Source organism: Salvelinus alpinus, chromosome 22, assembly GCF_045679555.1.
Source record: "Salvelinus alpinus chromosome 22, SLU_Salpinus.1, whole genome shotgun sequence".
Lineage (NCBI taxonomy): Eukaryota > Metazoa > Chordata > Actinopteri > Salmoniformes > Salmonidae > Salvelinus > Salvelinus alpinus.
The window spans coordinates 46,620,505-46,642,945 of record NC_092107.1 but is presented as its reverse complement, the minus strand read 5'-3'; the positions used below and the strand labels follow the sequence as shown (position 1 = coordinate 46,642,945).

General features: G+C 43.3%; 1 protein-coding gene across 3 annotated transcripts in view; it reads right to left on the bottom strand.

Annotated features, from left to right (window-relative positions):
• Positions 1-696: 696 nt before the first annotated feature.
• LOC139549552 (muscleblind-like protein 1) overlaps positions 697-22,441 on the bottom strand; it is a 42,741-nt gene continuing 20,996 nt past the window's right edge. The window contains exons 4-8 of one of the 3 annotated variants that reach the window (XM_071360165.1): positions 13,851-13,995; positions 9,528-9,563; positions 7,703-7,747; positions 7,046-7,137; positions 697-4,770 (exon numbers count right to left, since the gene is read on the bottom strand). In XM_071360165.1, coding sequence (XP_071216266.1) covers positions 4,714-4,770; positions 7,046-7,137; positions 7,703-7,747; positions 9,528-9,563; positions 13,851-13,995 — 375 coding nt within the window. In that variant the 3' untranslated portion in view covers positions 697-4,713. The remainder of the gene's footprint in view (positions 4,771-7,045; positions 7,138-7,702; positions 7,748-9,527; positions 9,564-13,850; positions 13,996-22,441) is intronic. The other 2 variants (XM_071360166.1, XM_071360168.1) reach the window with 2 other exon arrangements.

The window sequence follows — 22,441 nt, the reverse complement described above, 5'->3', positions numbered from 1 at the left end:
CTATCAGGGAGCTACAAGCTGAGAAAACGTACAGTTCAGATTGCATCATAACATAACAACACAGGCATGTGCTCGTGACAGATGAAAAGTTACATCACGGTTTTGGACTAACGTTGAAGCCTCATGAGTAACACAGGAATGGAGAACTGTTTACAGGTTCTTGATAGTTTACCTGGCAAACAACTTGTATGTTTTTGTCCATTTCATCAACCAGAAGCATAGTTTCTAAACAGAAAGAAACATACTGAGATATATTGTGTTTGTGTTATACGTAACGTATTTACTGCAGGTGTTATAACTCTTGAAGCGAGTATATTCTTAGGAATCTTTTTAATAAACCACTGTTTTATTTTTGTGTTTTTTTGTCTCTTATTTTAGTCCATTACGTTGATATTATACTGCATACTGTAATGCTGTGTAACACATTGACTTATTCAATATTATTCTGTCGTGAACTAGTTCTCTTTAAATGTATATGTTATTTCCTTTAACATGCGTTCCTCCCTGGATAAAACAGGACTTGTTTTAATTGGTTGGGCCTGGAAGGGCGTGGCCATGACACCGGACCAACCCAGTCAGGCCATTTTGCTCCAGAGGCTTACTATCCACCTGAAGGTGTCCTGGCTAACTACAAGACGCTGACAACAACAAAGAAGAAGACCGACGTTTCTGAAAGGGCTACAGAGCGAGAGCAGGTTTCATCATTTCATTCTTTTTTATTATCCTAACAAAGTTTCATGTAGTTATCGATATTTTTTATTCAAAATAAGATCTCAATATTATACATCATTCTCTCTTTTTTTGGGGGGACTATGTACAGAAGTGCAACGGTTTCCCCTCATTTGTTAGTGGCTAAGTAAAGAGTATGTACTCCATGCTGGACCCGCCTCCGACAGCTGACCTCGACTACAATGCCCCTCCCCCCTCTAAGAGTGATCCAATAGGCAGCTAGGTTTTCAACACGGCCTCACATCCAGGGACATTTAAAATATTCAAACAATAGTTACTATTTGAAATGAACGAGATTTCTTAGTAATATTTTTCCCATGTGAGAGTCACCAGTTACTGTACGACCCAGATCATGATCACAATATTACTCCGTGGTTTCCATGGTTACCACAGCAGGCCTCATTTATCTCTAATTTCCTCAATGTCAGATACCCATATAAAATATATTTGTTCAAAGAACTCAAACAGACAAGATATTAACACAATTCTTACAGATCACAGGAAAAAAAAAAAAAAAAGTAGTTTACAATCATAACACTAACAGTAAATATTAAAATCAATGTTACATGAAATTTCAGAAAACTAAATACGGTATGAAGAACACAAAAAACACACACATATTACCTAATATTCAGCATCCTACAAATGTTACAGGTGGAAATCTAGTAAGACAAAACACCTTTAACAAAAATATAAAAAATGTCATCCGTGCACTAAACAAAATGAAATAATACATTCATCTTCCTCATCTTCCTCACCGACTTAATAACTCAACAACAAACACCATGTTTTCAGTGAAGGAAAGACATAAGCAACAATCATATACACGCTGTGTGGTGGCAAAACGGCAAGGGTTAGGCAAGAGGACGATTCGAAATGGCATGTTGCATTGTTGCCGAGCTCGTGGTGTTTTCTAAGGCTTTGGATGAGTAATACAATCAGGGTCAAACTTTTGCCAACTCTTTTATACCATGCCATCAATCAACATGCTCCAAACAACACCCACAAGGCATGCAGAAGCAGTTTTTAGAAAACAGCTCCCCCATTGCTACACTCCCCCATTACTTCCATAAACAGCTCTACACTCCCCCATTGCTTCCATAAACAGCTCTACACTCCCCCATTGCTTCCATAAACAGCTCTACACTCCCCCATTGCTTCCATAAACAGCTCTACACTCCCTCATTGCTTCCATAAGTAGCTCTACACTCCCCCACGCGTCCATCCATCCAGAAGTGTATCTGTGATTTAGGCTCGTCTAGCCCTACCACAGATGTAATTGAAAAGCAACAGAGAGAGAAAAATAAAACACACAAGAGAAAAATAAAAACTTTGGCTGTAACTATCCAAAATTATACCTACTATCTCACATGTAATTACACGTAATGTGGTTTTCACAAGTTCTCTTATGTCATAGACCATATGCAATGCACTTTATATGATTTTTTTGTTGTAATAAATTGTAATAATTGTAATAAAATACAAACAACACCACATTAAAACTGACATAGCAACTCAACTCTGTTGACATAGCAACAACCATAAGCCACCCTCAGTGCTGTAAAGTACTTAAGTAAAAACACTTGAAATTACTACATTTTTGGGGGGTATCTGTACTTTATTTTACTATTTATATATTTGACAACTTTTACTTTTACTCCACTACATTCCTAAAGAAAATATTGTACTTTTTACTCCATACATTTTCCCTGACAACCGAAAGTACTCGTTCCATTTTGAATGCTTAGCGGGACAGGAAAATGGTCAAATTCACGCACTTATCAAGAGAACACGTGGTCATCCCTACTGCGTCCGGCCTGGAGGACGACTCAACACAAATGCACATTTTGTAAATAATGTCTTAGTGCCCCTCGTTATCCATTAATTATGAAAAACAAAAATGGTGCCATCTGCTTTGCTAAATAATAAGGACATTTTTTAATATTTATGATTTTACTTTGACTTTTGATACGTAAGTATATTTTAGCAATTACATTTACTTTTTATACTTAAGTATATTTAAAACCAAATACTTTTAGATTTTTACTCAAGTTGTATTTTACTGGGTGGCTTTCATTTTTACTTCAGTAACTTTCTATCTATACTTTTACTCAAGTATGACAATTGGGTCCTTTTTCCACCACTGGCCCCTCTGCAACTCTTTGAAACTTCTCACTCTTCACAGTGATTTGGTTTATCATGCAACTTTCAACAGTTCTTCATTCTATCATCCCTTTTCTAGAGTAGTTACCCTTTTTCATTCACTAGAGTCTATAGACTATACCCAGAGAGGACCGGGTCCTAACAGAACCAACTAGAGTCTATAGACTATACCCAGAGAGGACCGGGTCCTAAAAGAACCAACTAGAGCCTATAGACTACACCCAGAGAGGACCGGGTCCTAACAGAACCAACTAGAGTCTATAGACTATACCCAGAGAGGACCGGGTCCTAACAGAACCAACTAGAGTCTATAGACTATACCCAGAGAGGACCGGGTCCTAACAGAACCAACTAGAGTCTATAGACTATACCCAGAGAGGACCGGGTCCTAACAGAACCAACTAGAGTCTAAAGACTATACCCAGAGAGGACCGGATCCTAACAGAACCAACTAGAGTCTATAGACTATACCCAGAGAGGACCGGGTCCTAACAGAACCAACTAGAGTCTATAGACTATACCCAGAGAGGACCGGGTCCTAACAGAACCAACTAGAGTCTAAAGACTATACCCAGAGAGGACCGGGTCCTAACAGAACCAACTAGAGTCTATAGACTATACCCAGAGAGGACCGGGTCCTAACAGAACCAACTAGAGTCTATAGACTATACCCAGAGAGGACCGGGTCCTAACAGAACCAAGACCCCTTCTCTGTCTGATTCACACCATGGAATTTGCTCAAGGCAAGTCAAAAGAAGACCAACAGAAGACCAGAGGTAAATCAGACAACCTAAGGTCGAAGGTCGGTATCTGCGTGCCCAAGAGGTGAAGACCATGAATGGGTAATGACAACAAACTTCAGACAAACATTGTAGGAACCTAGGACACTAGAGACTTTGAAGGTGTCGCCCATTAACACTGTGACACGGCTCTAATGACATCATAATTGTCCATGTTTAAATGGGCGGGGAGGGGAGGGGTGTACATACATAGAGTCTATGGTACTTTACGTAGAGTTTGCAGCAGATCTAGAAAAAACGGGAATGTGATTAAAAACACAAAAGGCTTAATAAACACAAAACATTCAGCTGTCATTTTGGCACCAAGCCCACTAACCCATTTCAACCAGGTTTGCCTTGTAAGGACCAAGTCATCTACATACAAGTCATAATTCATACAAGTCATAATTAATTCAGTCTAATATGTCTATGAGGTACTTTTCCTGTTCACCCCCCTCTCATTTAAAATACAAGATGTACCTTTTCTTTGTGCAAACCGTGAAAAAATGATATCAATTAAAGAAACCCAACTGAAAACAACATATAAGAGAATCTTGGTCTTCTGACAAACTAGTGGGAGTGACTATCTCCTCGTGGTGACATTCAAAGTGTGTCCTGTGTTTTAATGGATGATGCCTCCACAGACGTAAAGGCATGGCTGATAACGTTCTGTAGATGGCAATAGTTCTTCTCTGTACGAGGCCCACCAGTGTTGTGTGTGTGTGTGGAATGCATATGTTCACCACGTTTATGGTCAACTGAAACCCTCCTAGAGCAGCGCGGCATGTCAGTACCACTACAGCTTACAGGTGGTCGGATGTTACAATCTCTATCAATATCATCTCAGATTTGTACGTTTACAGGCATGAAGGGTGGGGAACTGTGGGACACCGGCACTCTGCAGGAGAAAAATGTATAGATCAGAAGAGAATAGTAAAAAATAATGAATTACAGAAGAATTTGAGGAACATAATCAAAAGAGATTGCATAGACATACTGTACGTCTGTATGAAAATTAGTCTTACTGTTCTGCTTGAGATGTCTAGATCTGAGTTACATACTTGTGCCTAGTAAGATGATCTGTAGATATTAATGGAATCTGGGGAAGAACATGAGAGATAGAGAGAAAACCGAAGAAAAAAAAACTTTACTGGTAAGTTTAGCTTTTACAACACAACACTCTCAATGGGCTATTTTCTTTTTACTTTTCATCACTTACAGACGGTGCTAAATACACACAGTGGTGGAAAAAGTACTACATTCTCATACTTGAGTAAAAGTAAAGATACATTAGTAGAAAATGACTCAAGTAATAAGTGAAAGTCACCCAGTAAAATACTACTTCCGTAAAAGTATGAAAGCATTCGGTTTTAAAAACACTTAACTCTTAAGGATCCGCCCCTTTAAAAAAAAAAAATTAGCCTAAAATGACATACCCAAATCTAACTGCCTGTAACTCAGGACCTGAAGCAAGGATATGCATATTCTTGGTACCATTTGAAAGGTAACACTTTGAATTTTGTGGAATTGTGAAAGGAATGTAGGAGAATATAACACAATAGATCTGGTAAAAGATAATACAAAGAAAAAAACAACCGTTCTTTTGTATTTGTTTTGTACCATCATCTTTGAAATGCAAGAGAAGGCCATAATGTATTATTCCAGCCCAGGTGCAATTTAGATTTTGGCCACTAGATGGCATCAGTTTATGTGCAAAGTTTTAGACTGAGCATTTCTGTTCAAAATGTTGTATCAAGACTACCCAAATGTGCCTAATTTGCATATTAATATGTGCAATTTATTGCAACTTTTCATGTTCAAAATTGTGCTTTCTCCTCAAACAATAGCACGGTATTATTTCACTGTAATAACTATTGTAAATTGGACAGTGCAGTTAGATTTACAAGAATTTAAGCTTTCTGCCAATATCAGATATGTCTATGTCCTGGGAAATGTTCTCGTTACTTACAACCTCATGCTAATCACATTAGCCTTCGTTAGCTCAACCGTCCCGTGGAAGGGACACCGATCCCGATTAAGAATCAAAAGTAAATGTAGTTGATAAAATATACTTAAGTAAAAGTAAAAGTACGAATAATTAAAATTTTATTTTATTAAGCAAACCAAACGGCACATTTTTTTGTATTTACGGATACCCAGGGTCACACTCCAACACTCAGACATCATTTAAACACAAAGCATTTGTGTTTAGTGAATCCGCCAGATCAGAGGCAGTAGGGATGACCAGGGATGTTCTCTGTTTAGTGAGTCCACCAGATCAGAGGCAGTAGGGATGACCAGGGATGTTCTCTGTTTAGTGAGTCCACCAGATCAGAGGCAGTAGGGATGACCAGGGATGTTCTCTGTTTAGTGAGTCCACCAGATCAGAGGCAGTAGGGATGTTCTCTGTTTAGTGAGTCCACCAGATCAGAGGCAGTAGGGATAACCAGGGATGTTCTCTGTTTAGTGAGTCCTCCAGATCAGAGGCAGTAGATGACCAGGGATGTTCTCTGTTTAGTGAGTCCTCCAGATCAGAGGCAGTAGATGACCAGGGATGTTCTCTGTTTAGTGAGTCCACCAGATCAGAGGCAGTAGGGATAACCAGGGATGTTCTCTGTTTAGTGAGTCCTCCAGATCAGAGGCAGTAGATGACCAGGGATGTTCTCTGTTTAGTGAGTCCTCCAGATCAGAGGTAGTAGGGATGACCAGGGATGTTCTCTTGATAAGTGTGCGAATTGGACCATTTTCTGTCCTGCTAAGCATTCAAAACGTAAGGAGTACCTTTGGGTGTCAGAGAAAATGTATGAAGTAAAAAGTACATACTTTTCTTTAGGAATGCAGTGAAATAGAAGCAAAAGTTGTCAAAAATATAAATAGTAAAGTAAAGTACAGATACCCCAAAAAACGACTTATGTAGTACTTTAAAGTATTTTTACTTACATTTACATTTAAGTCATTTAGCAGACGCTCTTATCCAGAGCGACTTACAAATTGGACTTAAGTACTTTACATCGCTGAATACACAATCAATCGTATTTAAACGAACGGCGAATATCCATTACAAATAAAACAACACTGACCACTGAGGAGGAAACGATGTCGTCGTTTTCCTGAATGTTGGTCAGCGTCTTTAAACGCCTCAGGGGAACAGTTAGAGGTGTAATCAGTCACCACGCATCCATCCTCCTCTTCTGATGGCCATTCATAACCCTTCAACCCGGAAGTGACTTACTTCCATTACGGGAAGTTCATAACCCTTCAATGAGTAAGATGCTGCCTATAGAACGGTACTCTCAAAACATCACCCCCCCGGAAGTGACCTACTTCCATCACAGGAAGTGGAGCGAGAGAGAGGAAGCAGAAGAGGAGCAAACCTGATTGGCTGTTGCGGTTGCAAAGGGAACGCTTGTGGCAGAGGAGGTGGCTGCAGACACAGTGGCGGGCGTGGCACCGTGCATCATGGGTACTTTGGGGAGAGACAAATCAGACAGGCACATGAACTGGAGCAGGCAGATATGATGTTGTATTATACATGTTCATTCTCTTCTAAAGCCACTTCTAAACCTTAAAGACTAGCTTGTTGATTGTCAACCGTTAGTAAATCATTTGTTTGTGTATTTCTTATTCTCTATTACTGATGATGCCATTTAAAACAGATTCTAAACTGACCTTTACATAAGGTGTTAGCTAACAGGGTTACTGAGGTTTGGGATGAGGGTCAGGACAATGAGTGTGTCAGAGTGGGTTGTTAAAGCATCAAGCTATGTGGCACGTCATATGACAGACAAATATTAGCAACGTGACATCATGCGTTCATACCGCATAGGTACCGGGGTATAGGTATAGGGGTGACACACAGGGAAACAGGTGAAACAACTAGCCTACAGTAAAACAACATTTCACTGCTCATAATATTCTCAAAATGTGCTTCAAAATTACTCATATACTTAATTCATATTTCCAGAACTATACACGTCTCATAACTGACCCTCCACCACCACCACCAATAAGATGATAATACTATAACTAACCCTGTCTGCAACCCACAGTCCGTCCCAGTCCAGTCCAGTCCCACTCTGTCAGGAAATAGAAGATTAAAAGCTCTGTATTTTTTTTCTCCAAGCTGTGAATCTAAATGACAATTATATGTCATATTCTACTACAAATAATTTCCCTTTAATTAAACACAAATAATGCAAGATAATCAATTGTGTAACTATGGAATCCCTGCAATCTATTTAAGCGACAGCAGTTAATAACAGAGGGCTGCAACACTGTACCACATCGCAATTGTTCACCACAAATTCCTATCCATCTTTTCTCTATCATCAGGAAACACCTGTCCAAGTGACAACTAAATCATTGGTATGCATTGGTATGGGTTGGTATGCATTGGTATGTATTGGTATGCATTGGTATGTATTGGTATACATTGGTATGTATTGGTATGTATTGGTATGCATTGGTATGGGTTGGTATGCATTGGTATGCATTGGTATGCGTGGTATGGGTTGGTATGGGTTGGTATGTATTGGTATGTATTGGTATGCATTGGTATGCATTGGTATACATTGGTATGTATTGGTATGCATTGGTATGTATTGGTATACATTGGTATGTATTGGTATTTATTGGTATTTATTGGTATACATTGGTATGTATTGGTATGTGTTGGTATGTGTTGGTATGGGTTGGTATGCATTGGTATGCATTGGTATGTATTGGTATGCATTGGCATGTATTGGTATGCAGTGGTATGTATTGGTATACCTTGGTATGTATTGGTATGCATTGGTATGTATTGGTATGTATTGGTATGCATTGGTATGCATTGGTATGTATTGATATGCGTTGGTATGTATTGATATGCGTTGGTATGTATTGATATGCGTTGGTATGTATTGATATGCGTTGGTATGTATTGATATGCGTTGGTATGTATTGATATGCGTTGGTATGTATTGATATGTATTGGTATACCTTGGTATGTATTGGTATGCATTGGTATGTATTGGTATGTATTGGTATGCATTGGTATGTACTGGTATGTATTGGTATGCGTTGGTATGTTTTGGTATGGGTTGGTATGTATTGGTATGCGGTGGTATGTATTGATATGCGTTGGTATGTATTGGTATGCGTTGGTATGTATTGATATGCGTTGGTATGTATTGATATGCGTTGGTATGTATTGGTATGCGTTGGTATGTATTGATATGCGTTGGTATGTATTGATATGCGTTGGTATGTATTGGTATGCGGTGGTATGTATTGGTATGCGGTGGTATGTATTGCGGACACTAGATGCGGAAGATATTCACATTTAAATATTTGTATTAATATGTTTATATTTTGATCTTGTTCATGTTCCTATTATCTTATGTAAACTGCACTACAATTCAGTTTTCTCAATTGTAAACTGCCAAAATGCAGGATTGCGACACATGTATTTGTATGTGTAAATAAAACTATCTATCTATCTATCTATCTATCTATCTATCTATCTATCTATCTATCTATCTATCTATCTATCTATCTATCTATCTATCTATCTATCTATCTATCTATCTATCTATCTATCTATCTATCTATCTATCTATCTATCTATCTATCTATCTATCTATCTATCTATCTATCTATCTATCTATCTATCTATCTATCTATCTATCTATCTATCTATCTATCTATCTATCTATCTATCTATCAAGGGATGGAGATGAGGAGATTAAGTAACTTTGGACTATTGAGATGCCCCCTTGGCCTCAAGAGTGGAAAATGGCCACCTTGATGGCTTGAGATGGAGTATGAGGGACTGAAAAGGCTTAAAGGTAATCAGGATGGAAAGCTTGCACCTACCAACAGTTGTTGCAGGTGTCATGCACAATATTGAGCCTGCCCATCATGCATTGCAACAGGAAGTGGATTGGAAAGGGAGATGGGGAGAAGAAATCAACACAAAAAGACAGTGTCATTAGAGGGAGACAGTGTTGTTATGGGTACAGAAGGATACAGTACTTTCACTTTCTACTGCAGTGGGCTAAATCAGGGTTCATTGGTAGTCTTAAATAAATCTACATACCTCACACACATGGTTATGGGCTTAATAAAAGAAGACACCTGTACCATGTCCGATATCGAGTTGAAATGTATTCAATTTGGAGTTTGCATCCCAATATTACACTTTATATATACAGAAGTCTGAAAAATAACATAGAAACACCAGATTTCCGGCGTTATAACAATTGATTGATTATGAAATTATGAAAAGTAAGCATAACATTCCACTGTTGAGACCACTAGGTCATTTGACTGCATGAAATGGCTACAAAGAATTACACAGGTGATACAGTGCAGTATTCAGACCCCTTTACTTTTCCCACATGTTATTACGTTACAGGCTTATTCTGAAATGGATGAAATAGTTTTTTTCCCCCCTCATCAATCTACACACAATACCTCATAATGACAGAGCAAAAACATGTTTTTAGACATTTTTGCAAATGTATATATATATATATATAAAAAAATAAGGAAATATCACATTTACATAAGTATTCAGACCCTTTACTCAGTACTTTGTTGAAGCACCTTTGGCAGTGATTACAGCATAGAGTCTTCTTGGGTATGAGCTCAATTTCGAGTCTCATAGCACAGGGTCTGAATACTTATGTACACTTCTAAAAACATGTTTTTGCACTGTCATCATGTGGTATTGTGATGTCATTATGGGGTATTGTGATGTCATTATGGGGTATTGTGATGTCATTATGGGGTATTGTGATGTCATTATGGGGTATTGTGTGTAGATTGATGAGGGAAATGTTTTATTTAATCCATTTTAGGAAAAGGCTGTAACGTAACAAAATGTGGAAAAAGTGAAGAGGTCTGAATACTTTCCGAAGGCCCCGTACGTCAACTACAACGCAGTGAATTAAGACAGATTTAAGTTGCATCTACTGCCATTAATCATTCATTAATGATAATTATTACTGTTAAGACTCATTAAACATACCGAGAGCTAAAGAACACAGAGATGGTATGTATCTTGATGTGAGCATCAGTAACTATGTTGTTTTAGCACCAGTCTTCCAGATTAAAACATGTCTTAAAAAAGAGAAAAAGGTGAATAGCCAGTCACATCAGCCAATAACTTCCCAAGATCAATTATGTGCCAGGGCAAATAGGAAACTGGCTATCTTGCAATACTCCTACTAATTTATTTAAAGGTTTCTGGCCCAGAGTGGTTATGGACTTGGACTGCTGTGGTTATGGACGAGCTGTCTGCAGTTCTCTCAGTGTGGACTTGGACTACTGTGGTTATGGACGAGCTGTCTGCAGTTCTCTCAGTGAGGACTTGGACTACTGTGGTTATGGACGAGCTGTCTGCAGTTCTCTCAGTGAGGACTTGGACTACTGTGGTTATGGACGAGCTGTCTGCAGTTCTCTCAGTGAGGACTTGGACTACTGTGGTTATGGACGAGCTGTCTCCAGTTCTCTCAGTGAGGACTTGGACTACTGTGGTTATGGACGAGCTGTCTGCAGTTCTCTCAGTGAGGACTTGGACTACTGTGGTTATGGACGAGCTGTCTGCAGTTCTCTCAGTGAGGACTTGGACTACTGTGGTTATGGACGAGCTGTCTCCAGTTCTCTCAGTGAGGACTTGGACTACTGTGGTTATGGACAAGCTGTCTCCAGTTCCTCAGTGAGGACTTGGACTACTGTGGTTATGGACGAGCTGTCCCCAGTTCTCTCAGTGAGGACTTGGACTACTGTGGTTATGGACGAGCTGTCTGCAGTTCTCTCAGTGAGGACTTGGACTACTGTGGTTATCGACGAGCTGTCTCCAGTTCCTCAGTGAGGACTTGGACTACTGCGGTTATGGACGAGCTGTCTCCAGTTCTCTCAGTGAGGACTTGGACTACTGTGGTTATGGACGAGCTGTCTGCAGTTCTGTCAGTGAGGACTTGGACTACTGCGGTTATGGACGAGCTGTCTCCAGTTCTCTCAGTGAGGACTTGGACTACTGTGGTTATGGACGAGCTGTCTCCAGTTCTCTCAGTGAGGACTTGAACTACTGTGGTTATGGACGAGCTGTCTGCAGTTCTCTCAGTGAGGACTTGGACTACTGCGGTTATGGACGAGCTGTCTCCAGTTCTCTCAGTGAGGACTTGGACTACTGTGGTTATGGACAAGCTGTCTCCAGTTCCTCAGTGAGGACTTGGACTACTGCGGTTATGGACGAGCTGTCTCCAGTTCCTCAGTGAGGACTTGGACTACTGTGGTTATGGACAAGCTGTCTCCAGTTCCTCAGTGAGGACTTGGACTACTGTGGTTATGGACAAGCTGTCTCCAGTTCCTCAGTGAGGACTTGGACTACTGTGGCTTGACAGCAGGGATGGACTGGGAACAGAAATCAGCTTGGTTCTTTCTAAAACACCAGATCACTTTTTCTCTTTTCCCACTGTTAGTCAAAATAAAGATCATTCTGTTCCAAACCTCTGATGTATACAGACACACTAGGTTAAAATAGACCACCCCGTCTGGCATTTGCCTGAACTGTCTGAAAGCCAGCCGATCCATCTCTGTCAGACAGTTCAATAATTGGAGAGGAGGTATAGACTACAGGATCTGAGCAACAGTAACACTCACTGGACCCTCACTGGTGTATGTGGATCGGACCAGGGTGGCGCCAATGTTCTGGTGTATGTAGTCGGACCAGGATGGTGCCAATGTTCTGGTGTATGTGGTTGGACCAGGGTGGTGCCAGTGTTCTGGTGTATGTGGTCGGACCAGGGTGGTGCCAGTATTCTGACGTATGTGGTCGGACCAGGGTGGTGCCAGTGTTCTGGCGTATGTGGTCGGACCAGGGTGGTGCCAGTATTCTGGTGTATGTGGTTGGATCAGGGTGGTGCCAGTGTTCTGGTGTATGTGGTTGGACCAGGGTGGTGCCAGTATTCTGGTGTATGTGGTTGGATCAGGGTGGTGCCAGTGTTCTGGTGTATGTGGTTGGACCAGGGTGGTGCCAGTATTCTGGCGTATGTGGTCGGACCAGGGTGGTGCCAGTATTCTGACGTATGTGGTTGGACCAAGGTGGTGCCAATGTTCTCAGACTGGTGTATGTGTGTGTGAGTTTGTGTTCGTGTTTCAAATTGTTATTGCAATAAGAGGAATACTGCAAAATGAATGCATGTCCAATCAGAACTATGTATGCTGTGCAAGACCGAAGCAAAAGGTTTTATGGGTAAGGTGCTTGGAGGCAGAGGTTTTTAGGTAAGGAGCCTGAAGCCAGACGTTTTATGGGTAAGGAGTCTGAAGCCAGAGGTTTTATGGGTAAGGAGCCCGAAGCCAGAGGTTGTATGTGTAAGAAGCCTAAAACAAGAGATTTTATGGGCAAGGAGCATGAAGCCATAGGTTTTATTGGCAAGGAGCCTGAATCCAGAGGTTTTATGGGTAAGGAGTCTGAAGAAAGAGGTTTTATGGGTAAGGAAACCGAAGTCAGAGGTTTTTATGGGTAAGGAGCCTGAAGCCAGAGGTTGTATGTGTAAGGAGCCTAAAACCAGAGATTTTATGGGCAAGGAGCATGAAGCCATAGGTTTTATTGGTAAGGAGTCTGAAGCCAGAGGTTTTATGGGTAAGGAGCCTGAAGCCAGAGGTTTTATGGGTAAGGAGCCTGAAGCCAGAGGTTTTATGGGTAAGGAGCCTGAAGCCAGAGGTTTTATGTGTAAGGAGTCTGAAGCCAGAGGTTTTATGGGTAAGAAGTCTGAAGCCAGAGGTTTTATGGGTAAAGAGCCTGAAGCCAGAGGTTTTATGGGTAAGGAGCCTGAAGCCAGAGGTTTTATGTGTAAGGAGTCTGAAGCCAGAGGTTTTATGGGTAAGGAGTCTGAAGCCAGAGGTTTTATAGGTAAGGAGCCTGAAGCCAGAGGTTTTATGGGTAAGGAGCCTGAAGCCAGAGGTTTTATGTGTAAGGAGTCTGAAGCCAGAGGTTTTATGGGTAAGGAGTCTGAAGCCAGAGGTTTTATAGGTAAGGAGCCTGAAGCCAGAGGTTTTATGGGTAAAGAGCCTGAAGCCAGAGGTTTAACTGGTAAGGTTTGAGGTTTGTGAATGGAGGTAAGCAGGATCAGATTTGACTTCAGGGGTTGTGATGAGTTGAGAGGTGAAAGGTAAAAGGTTAAAACCTACCTGACGGGATGAACTGCTGCTGAAACGGCATGTTGGCCAGGGCCTGTTGGTACTGGAACCCAGCGACGTTGAACATGGCGGTGGCACCGGTGGATTTTTCAAGTGTGGGTCTCTTTGGTAATGGAGGTAAAACAGGTGGGAGCCCCTGATAGAGGTGGTGGTGGAGGAGGTAGGGGTGGTGGTGGAGGAGGTGGTAATGGTAGTGGTGGTGGTTGTAGTGGTGATGGTGGTGGTGGTGGAGATGGTAGTGGTGGTGTAGTAGTGGTGGTGGTGGTGGAGGAGGTAGGGGTGGTGGTGGAGGAGGTGGTAATGGTAGTGGTGGTGGTTGTAGTGGTGATGGTGGTGGTGGTGGAGATGGTAGTGGTGGTGTAGTAGTGGTGGTGGTGGTGATGGTGGTTGTAGTGGTGGTGGTGGTGGTGGTGGTGTAGTTGTGGTGGTGGTTGTAGTAGTGATGGTGGTGGTGGTGGTGGTGGTGGTGATGGAAGTGATGGTGGTGGATGTAGTGGTAATGGTGGTTGTTGTGATGGTGGTGATGGTGGTGGAAGTGGTGGTGGTTGTTGTGGTGGTGGTGGTGGTGGTGGTGGTGGTGGTGGTGGTTGTAGGGGTGGTGGTGGTGGTTTTGGGGGTGGTGGTGGTTTTAGGGGTGGTGGTGGTGGTTTTAGGGGTGGTGGTGGTTTTAGGGGTGGTGGTGGTGGTTTTGGGGGTGGTGGTGGTGGTTTTGGGGTGGTGGTGGTTTTGGGGGTGGTTGTGGTGGTGGTGGTGGTTTTAGGGGTGGTGGTGGTGGTTGTAGTGGTGGTGGTGGTGGTTTTGGGGGTGGTGGTGGTGGTTTTGGGGTGGTGGTGGTTTTGGGGGTGGTTGTGGTGGTGGTGGTGGTTTTAGGGGTGGTGGTGGTGGTTGTAGTGGTGGTGGTGGTGGTTTTGGGGGTGGTGGTGGTGGTTTTGGGGTGGTGGTGGTTTTGGGGGTGGTTGTGGTGGTGGTGGTGGTTTTAGGGGTGGTATTTTTAGGGGTGGTGGTGGTTTTGGGGGTGGTTGTGGTGGTGGTGGTGGTTGTAGTGGTGGTGGTGGTGGTGGTTGTGGTTTTGGGGGTGGTGGTGGTGGTTTTCGGGGTGGTGGTTGTGGTTTTGGGGGTGGTAGTGGTGGTTTTAGGGGTGGTGGTGGTGGTTTTGGGGGTGGTTGTGGTGGTGGTGGTGGTTTTAGGGGTGGTGGTGGTGGTTTTAGGGGGTGGTGGTTTTAGGGGTGGTGGTGGTGGTTTTAGGGGTGGTGGTGGGGGTTTTAGGGGTGGTGGTGGTGTTAGGGGTGGTGGTGGTGGTTTTAGGGGTGGTGGTGATGGTTTTAGGGGTGGTGGTGGTGGTTTTGGGGGTGGTGGTGGTTTTAGGGGTGGTGGTGGTGGTTTTAAGGGTGGTGGTGGTTTTAGGGGTGGTGGTGGTTTTAGGGGTGGTGGTGGTTTTGGGGGTGGTTGTGGTGGTGGTGGTGGTTGTAGTGGTGGTGGTGGTGGTGGTTGTGGTTTTGGGGGTGGTGGTGGTGGTTTTAGGGGTGGTGGTTGTGGTTTTGGGGGTGGTGGTGGTGGTTTTAGGGGTGGTGGTGGTGGTTTTGGGGGTGGTTGTGGTGGTGGTGGTGGTTTTAGGGGTGGTGGTGGTGGTTTTAGGGGTGGTGGTTTTAGGGGTGGTGGTGGTGGTTTTAGGGGTGGTGGTGGGGGTTTTAGGGGTGGTGGTTTTAGGGGTGGTGGTGGTGGTTTTAGGGGTGGTGGTGATGGTTTTAGGGGTGGTGGTGGTGGTTTTGGGGGTGGTGGTGGTTTTAGGGGTGGTGGTGGTGGTTTTAAGGGTGGTGGTGGTTTTAGGGGTGGTGGTGGTTTTAGGGGTGGTGGTGGTTTTGGGGGTGGTTGTGGTGGTGGTGGTGGTTGTAGTGGTGGTGGTGGTGGTGGTTGTGGTTTTGGGGGTGGTGGTGGTGGTTTTAGGGGTGGTGGTTGTGGTTTTGGGGGTGGTGGTGGTGGTTTTAGGGGTGGTGGTGGTGGTTTTGGGGGTGGTTGTGGTGGTGGTGGTGGTTTTAGGGGTGGTGGTGGTGGTTTTAGGGGTGGTGGTTGTGGTTTTGGGGGTGGTGGTGGTGGTTTTGGGGGTGGTGAGGGTGGTTTTGGGGGTGGTGGTTTTAGGGGTGGTGGTGGTGGTTTTAGGGGGTGGTGGTGGTGGTTTTAGGGGTGGTGGTTTTAGGGGTGGTGGTGGTGGTTTTAGGGGTGGTGGTTTTAGGGGTGGTGGTGGTGGTTTTAGGGGTGGTGGTGGTGGTTTTAGGGGTGGTGGTTTTAGGGGTGGTGGTGGTGGTTTTAGGGGTGGTGGTGATGGTTTTAGGGGTGGTGGTGGTGGTTTTGGGGGTGGTGGTGGTTTTAGGGGTGGTGGTGGTGGTTTTAGGGGTGGTAGTGGTTTTAGGGGTGGTGGTGGTGGTTTTGGGGGTGGTGGTGGTGGTTTTGGGGTGGTGGTGGTTTTGGGGGTGGTTGTGGTGGTGGTGGTGGTTTTAGGGGTGGTGGTGGTGGTTGTAGTGGTGGTGGTGGTGGTTTTGGGGGTGGTGGTGGTGGTTTTGGGGTGGTGGTGGTTTTGGGGGTGGTTGTGGTGGTGGTGGTGGTTTTAGGGGTGGTGGTGGTGGTTGTAGTGGTGGTGGTGGTGGTTTTGGGGGTGGTGGTGGTGGTTTTGGGGTGGTGGTGGTTTTGGGGGTGGTTGTGGTGGTGGTGGTGGTTTTAGGGGTGGTGGTTTTAGGGGTGGTGGTGGTTTTGGGGGTGGTTGTGGTGGTGGTGGTGGTTGTAGTGGTGGTGGTGGTGGTGGTTGTGGTTTTGGGGGTGGTGGTGGTGGTTTTAGGGGTGGTGGTTGTGGTTTTGGGGGTGGTGGTGGTGGTTTTAGGGGTGGTGGTGGTGGTTTTGGGGGTGGTTGTGGTGGTGGTGGTGGTTTTAGGGGTGGTGTTGGTGGTTTTAGGGGTGGTGGTTTTAGGGGTGGTGGTGGTGGTTTTAGGGGTGGTGGTGGGGGTTTTAGGGGTGGTGGTTTTAGGGGTGGTGGTGGTGGTTTTAGGGGTGGTGGTGATGGTTTTAGGGGTGGTGGTGGTGGTTTTGGGGGTGGTGGTGGTTTTAGGGGTGGTGGTGGTGGTTTTAAGGGTGGTGGTGGTTTTAGGGGTGGTGGTGGTTTTAGGGGTGGTGGTGGTTTTGGGGGTGGTTGTGGTGGTGGTGGTGGTTGTAGTGGTGGTGGTGGTGGTGGTTGTGGTTTTGGGGGTGGTGGTGGGGGTTTTAGGGGTGGTGGTTGTGGTTTTGGGGGTGGTGGTGGTGGTTTTGGGGGTGGTGGTGGTGGTTTTGGGGGTGGTGGTGGTGGTTGTAGGGGTGGTGGTGGTGGTTGTAGGGGTGGTGGTGGTGGTTTTAGGGGTGGTGGTTTTAGGGGTGGTGGTGGTGGTTTTAGGGGTGGTGGTTTTAGGGGTGGTGGTGGTGGTTTTAGGGGTGGTGGTGGTGGTTTTAGGGGTGGTGGTTTTAGGGGTGGTGGTGGTGGTTTTAGGGGTGGTGGTGATGGTTTTAGGGGTGGTGGTGGTGGTTTTGGGGGTGGTGGTGGTTTTAGGGGTGGTGGTAGTGGTTTTAAGGGTGGTGGTGGTTTTAGGGGTGGTGGTGGTTTTACGGGTGGTGGTGGGGGTTTTGGGGGTGGTGGTGGTGGTAGGGGTGGTGGTGGTGGTTTTAGGGGTGGTGGTGGTGGTTTTAGGGGTGGTGGTGATGGTTTTAGGGGTGGTGGTGGTGGTTTTGGGGGTGGTGGTGGTTTTAGGGGTGGTGGTGGTGGTGGTTTTAGGGGTGGTGGTGGTTTTAGGGGTGGTGGTGGTTTTAGGGGTGGTGGTGGTTTTAGGGGTGGTGGTGATGGTTTTAGGGGTGGTGGTGGTGGTTTTGGGGGTGGTGGTGGTTTTAGGGGTGGTGGTGGTTTTAGGGGTGGTGGTGGTTTTAGGGGTGGTGGTGGGGGTTGTAGTGGTGGTGGTGGTGGTTTTAGGGGTGGTGGTGGTGGTTTTAGGGGTGGTGGTGGTGGTTTTAGGGGTGGTGGTGGGGGTTGTAGTGGTGGTGGTGGGGATTTTAGTGGTGGTGGGGGTGTTGGAATAAAAGATAGAGAAAATAAAGATTTTCATTAGATGAAAGGCTTCTACCTCGGAAAAATTAAGTCTTTCTAAAGAAATCAATGGTCTATGTTACACTAGTCCATCTATAACAAGACAATGGTCTATGTTACACTAGTCCATCTATAACAAGACATTGGTCTATGTTACACTAGTCCATCTATAACAAGACAGTGGTCTATGTTACACTAGTCCATCTATAACAAGACATTGGTCTATGTTACACTAGTCCATCTATAACAAGACAGTGGTCTATTCTACACTAGTCCTTCAAGACAGTGGTGCTTGTCTATGAATTGTGAGATTGTCACAATAGAGAAAAGTAGTTACCAACATACAGACAATATACACAGAAATATGTAAAATATGAATACTGCAAAAGTAAATCAGCTTTTATAACACATCATTGATAACATATTAACATACATATTAACATATAACATACATATTAACATACATATTAAAATAAAGATAATAATGATTGTACTAGTAACCAGGAGTCAACAGAGAGGATGTTAACAGAGATGATGTTAACAGAGAGGATGTTAACAGAGATGATGTTAACAGAGAGGATGTTAACAGAGAGGATGTTAACAGAGAGGATGTTAACAGAGATGATGTTAACAGAGATGATGTTAACAGAGAGGATGTTAACAGAGATGATGTTAACAGAGATGATGTTAACAGAGATGATGTTAACAGAGATGATGTTAACAGAGATGATTTTAACAGAGAGGATATTAACAGAGATGATGTTAACAGAGAGGATATTAACAGAGAGGGTGTTAACAGAGAGGATATTAACAGAGATGGTGTAAACAGAGAGGATGTTAACAGAGATGATGTTAACAGAGAGGATGTTAACAGAGATGATGTTAACAGAGATGATGTTAACAGAGAGGATGTTAATATAGATGATGTTAATAGAGAGGGTGTTAATTAACAGAGAGCATGTTAACAGAGATGATGTTAATAGAGAGGATGTTAACAGAGAGGATGTTAACAGAGATGATGTTAACAGAGAGGATGTTAATAGAGAGGATGTTAATAGAGATGATGTTAATAGAGAGCATGTTAATTAACAGAGAGCATGTTAACAGAGAGCATGTTAACAGAGATGATGTTAACAGAGATGATGTTAACAGAGATGATGTTAACAGAGATGATATTAACAGAGAGGATATTAATAGAGATGATGTTAATAGAGAGGGTGTTAACAGAGATGATGTTAACAGAGAGGGTGTTAATTAACAGAGAGCATGTTAACAGAGATGATGTTAACAGAGATGATGTTAACAGAGAGGATGTTAACAGAGATGATGTTAACAGAGAGGATGTTAACAGAGAGGATGTTAATAGAGAGGGCGTTAACAGAGATGATGTTAACAGAGAGGATGTTAATTAACAGAGAGCATGTTAACAGAGATGATGTTAACAGAGAAAAGCTGCACTTCTAGCTCCATGATTAACAGTAGAAGCCTTGTTCATTCTGAAGTCCCTCTAGAAGCCCACCCATCCACTAGAATTAGAAATGCAAAACTGGTAATAATAAGAAAATATATCATAACCATGCAATATATTTATACTTGAATACTCCTGAATAGACACGGTTTTACATGGTTAGACATGGTTTTAGCTGCTGCGTTAACTAAATTAATTCCAGATTAACGTTCAAACCATGTTATTAAGGATGAATAGACTAGAAGGGATGAACTGACAAAATAGACAAAATTCTAATAAAGCTTCTTAGGCACTGCAAGTGTTTTGCAAATCCCGCCTCATTCCCTCGTTGACATAGAGATAGAATGGTAATGTAAAGGGATATTTAGGTTAATTAACGGGGAACCACTATACCACAATCAATTCATCACCCCATCAATGAAATGTTTAGTAAACAGTAATGCCAAAATCAATGTATCACCCCAGCAATGAAATGGTTAGTAAACAGTAACTTACTAAGATGTATTTAGTTAGAAACTAGTATAACAGAGCTGCATGCCAAGCTAAAAGGTGAAAGGTCATAGTACCAGGTCAAAGGTTGCGTCGAGGGGTCGTTTCAGTGATTTGACAGCCGACTGAGCCTTAATTAGCAGGCAGCGAGCACAAGGTGGAAATGGGCCAATGAGGTTCAAGTGCATTAACATAAACCAGCAAGCAGAGGTGCATCATGGAGACAGCAGTGCAGTTTGGGTTGGTGAGAAAAAAAAACAAAAGAAAAAAACTAACAAAACAACAAATCATTGGAATACAATATACAACAAATAACATAGCTAGAGGATGCACATTAATGGCTGTAGGGTTGTTACTGTAAACACTACGGCCTTGACATCATTAACAGCTGTAGGGTTGTTACTGTAAACACTACGGCCTTGACATCATTAACAGCTGTAGGGTTGTTACTGTAAACACAATGGCCTTGACATCATTAACAGCTGTAGGGTTGTTACTGTAAACACGACGGCCTTGACATCATTAACAGCTGTAGGGTTGTTACTGTAAACACGACGGCCTTGACATCATTAACAGCTGTAGGGTTGTTACTGTAAACACTACGGCCTTGACATCATTAACGGCTGTAGGGTTGTTACTGTAAACACGATGGCCTTGACATCATTAATGGCTGTAGGGTTGTTACTGTAAACACGATGGCCTTGACATCATTAACAGCTGTAGGGTTGTTACTGTAAACACTACGGCCTTGACATCATTAACAGCTGTAGGGTTGTTACTGTAAACACTACGGCCTTGACATCATTAACAGCTGTAGGGTTGTTACTGTAAACACGACGGCCTTGACATCATTAACAGCTGTAGGGTTGTTACTGTAAACACTACGGCCTTGACATCATTAACAGCTGTAGGGTTGTTACTGTAAACACGATGCCCTTGACATCATTAACAGCTGTAGGGTTGTTACTGTAAACACGACGGCCTTGACATCATTTACAGCTGTAGGGTTGTTACTGTAAACACAATGGCCTTGACATCATTAACAGCTGTAGGGTTGTTACTGTAAACACAATGGCCTTGACATCATTAACAGCTGTAGGGTTGTTACTGTAAACACGACGGCCTTGACATCATTAACAGCTGTAGGGTTGTTACTGTAAACACGACGGCCTTGACATCATTTACAGCTGTAGGGTTGTTACTGTAAACACGATGCCCTTGACATCATTAACAGCTGTAGGGTTGTTACTGTAAACACTATGGTCTTGACATTAATGGCTGTAGGGTTGTTACTGTAAACACGATGCCCTTGACATCATTAACAGCTGTAGGGTTGTTACTGTAAACACGATGCCCTTGACATCATTAACAGCTGTAGGGTTGTTACTGTAAACACGACGGCCTTGACATCATTTACAGCTGTAGGGTTGTTACTGTAAACACTATGGCCTTGACATCATTAACAGCTGTAGGGTTGTTACTGTAAACACAATGGCCTTGACATCATTAACAGCTGTAGGGTTGTTACTGTAAACACGATGCCCTTGACATCATTAACAGCTGTAGGGTTGTTACTGTAAACACTACGGCCTTGACATCATTAACAGCTGTAGGGTTGTTACTGTAAACACGACGGCCTTGACATCATTAACGGCTGTAGGGTTGTTACTGTAAACACTACGGCCTTGACATCATTAACAGCTGTAGGGTTGTTACTGTAAACACGATGCCCTTGACATCATTAACAGCTGTAGGGTTGTTACTGTAAACACGACGGCCTTGACATCATTTACAGCTGTAGGGTTGTTACTGTACACAATGGCCTTGACATCATTAACAGCTGTAGGGTTGTTACTGTAAACACAATGGCCTTGACATCATTAACAGCTGTAGGGTTGTTACTGTAAACACGACGGCCTTGACATCATTAACAGCTGTAGGGTTGTTACTGTAAACACGACGGCCTTGACATCATTTACAGCTGTAGGGTTGACTGTACACGATGCCCTTGACCATTAACAGCTGTAGGGTTGTTACTGTAAACACTATGGTCTTGACATTAATGGCTGTAGGGTTGTTACTGTAAACACGATGCCCTTGACATCATTAACAGCTGTAGGGTTGTTACTGTAAACATGATGCCCTTGACATCATTAACAGCTGTAGGGTTGTTACTGTAAACACGACGGCCTTGACATCATTTACAGCTGTAGGGTTGTTACTGTAAACACTATGGCCTTGACATCATTAACAGCTGTAGGGTTGTTACTGTAAACACAATGGCCTTGACATCATTAACAGCTGTAGGGTTGTTACTGTAAACACGATGCCCTTGACATCATTAACAGCTGTAGGGTTGTTACTGTAAACACGACGGCCTTGACATCATTTACAGCTGTAGGGTTGTTACTGTAAACACTATGGCCTTGACATCATTAACAGCTGTAGGGTTGTTACTGTAAACACGACGGCCTTGACATCATTAACAGCTGTAGGGTTGTTACTGTAAACACAATGCCCTTGACATCA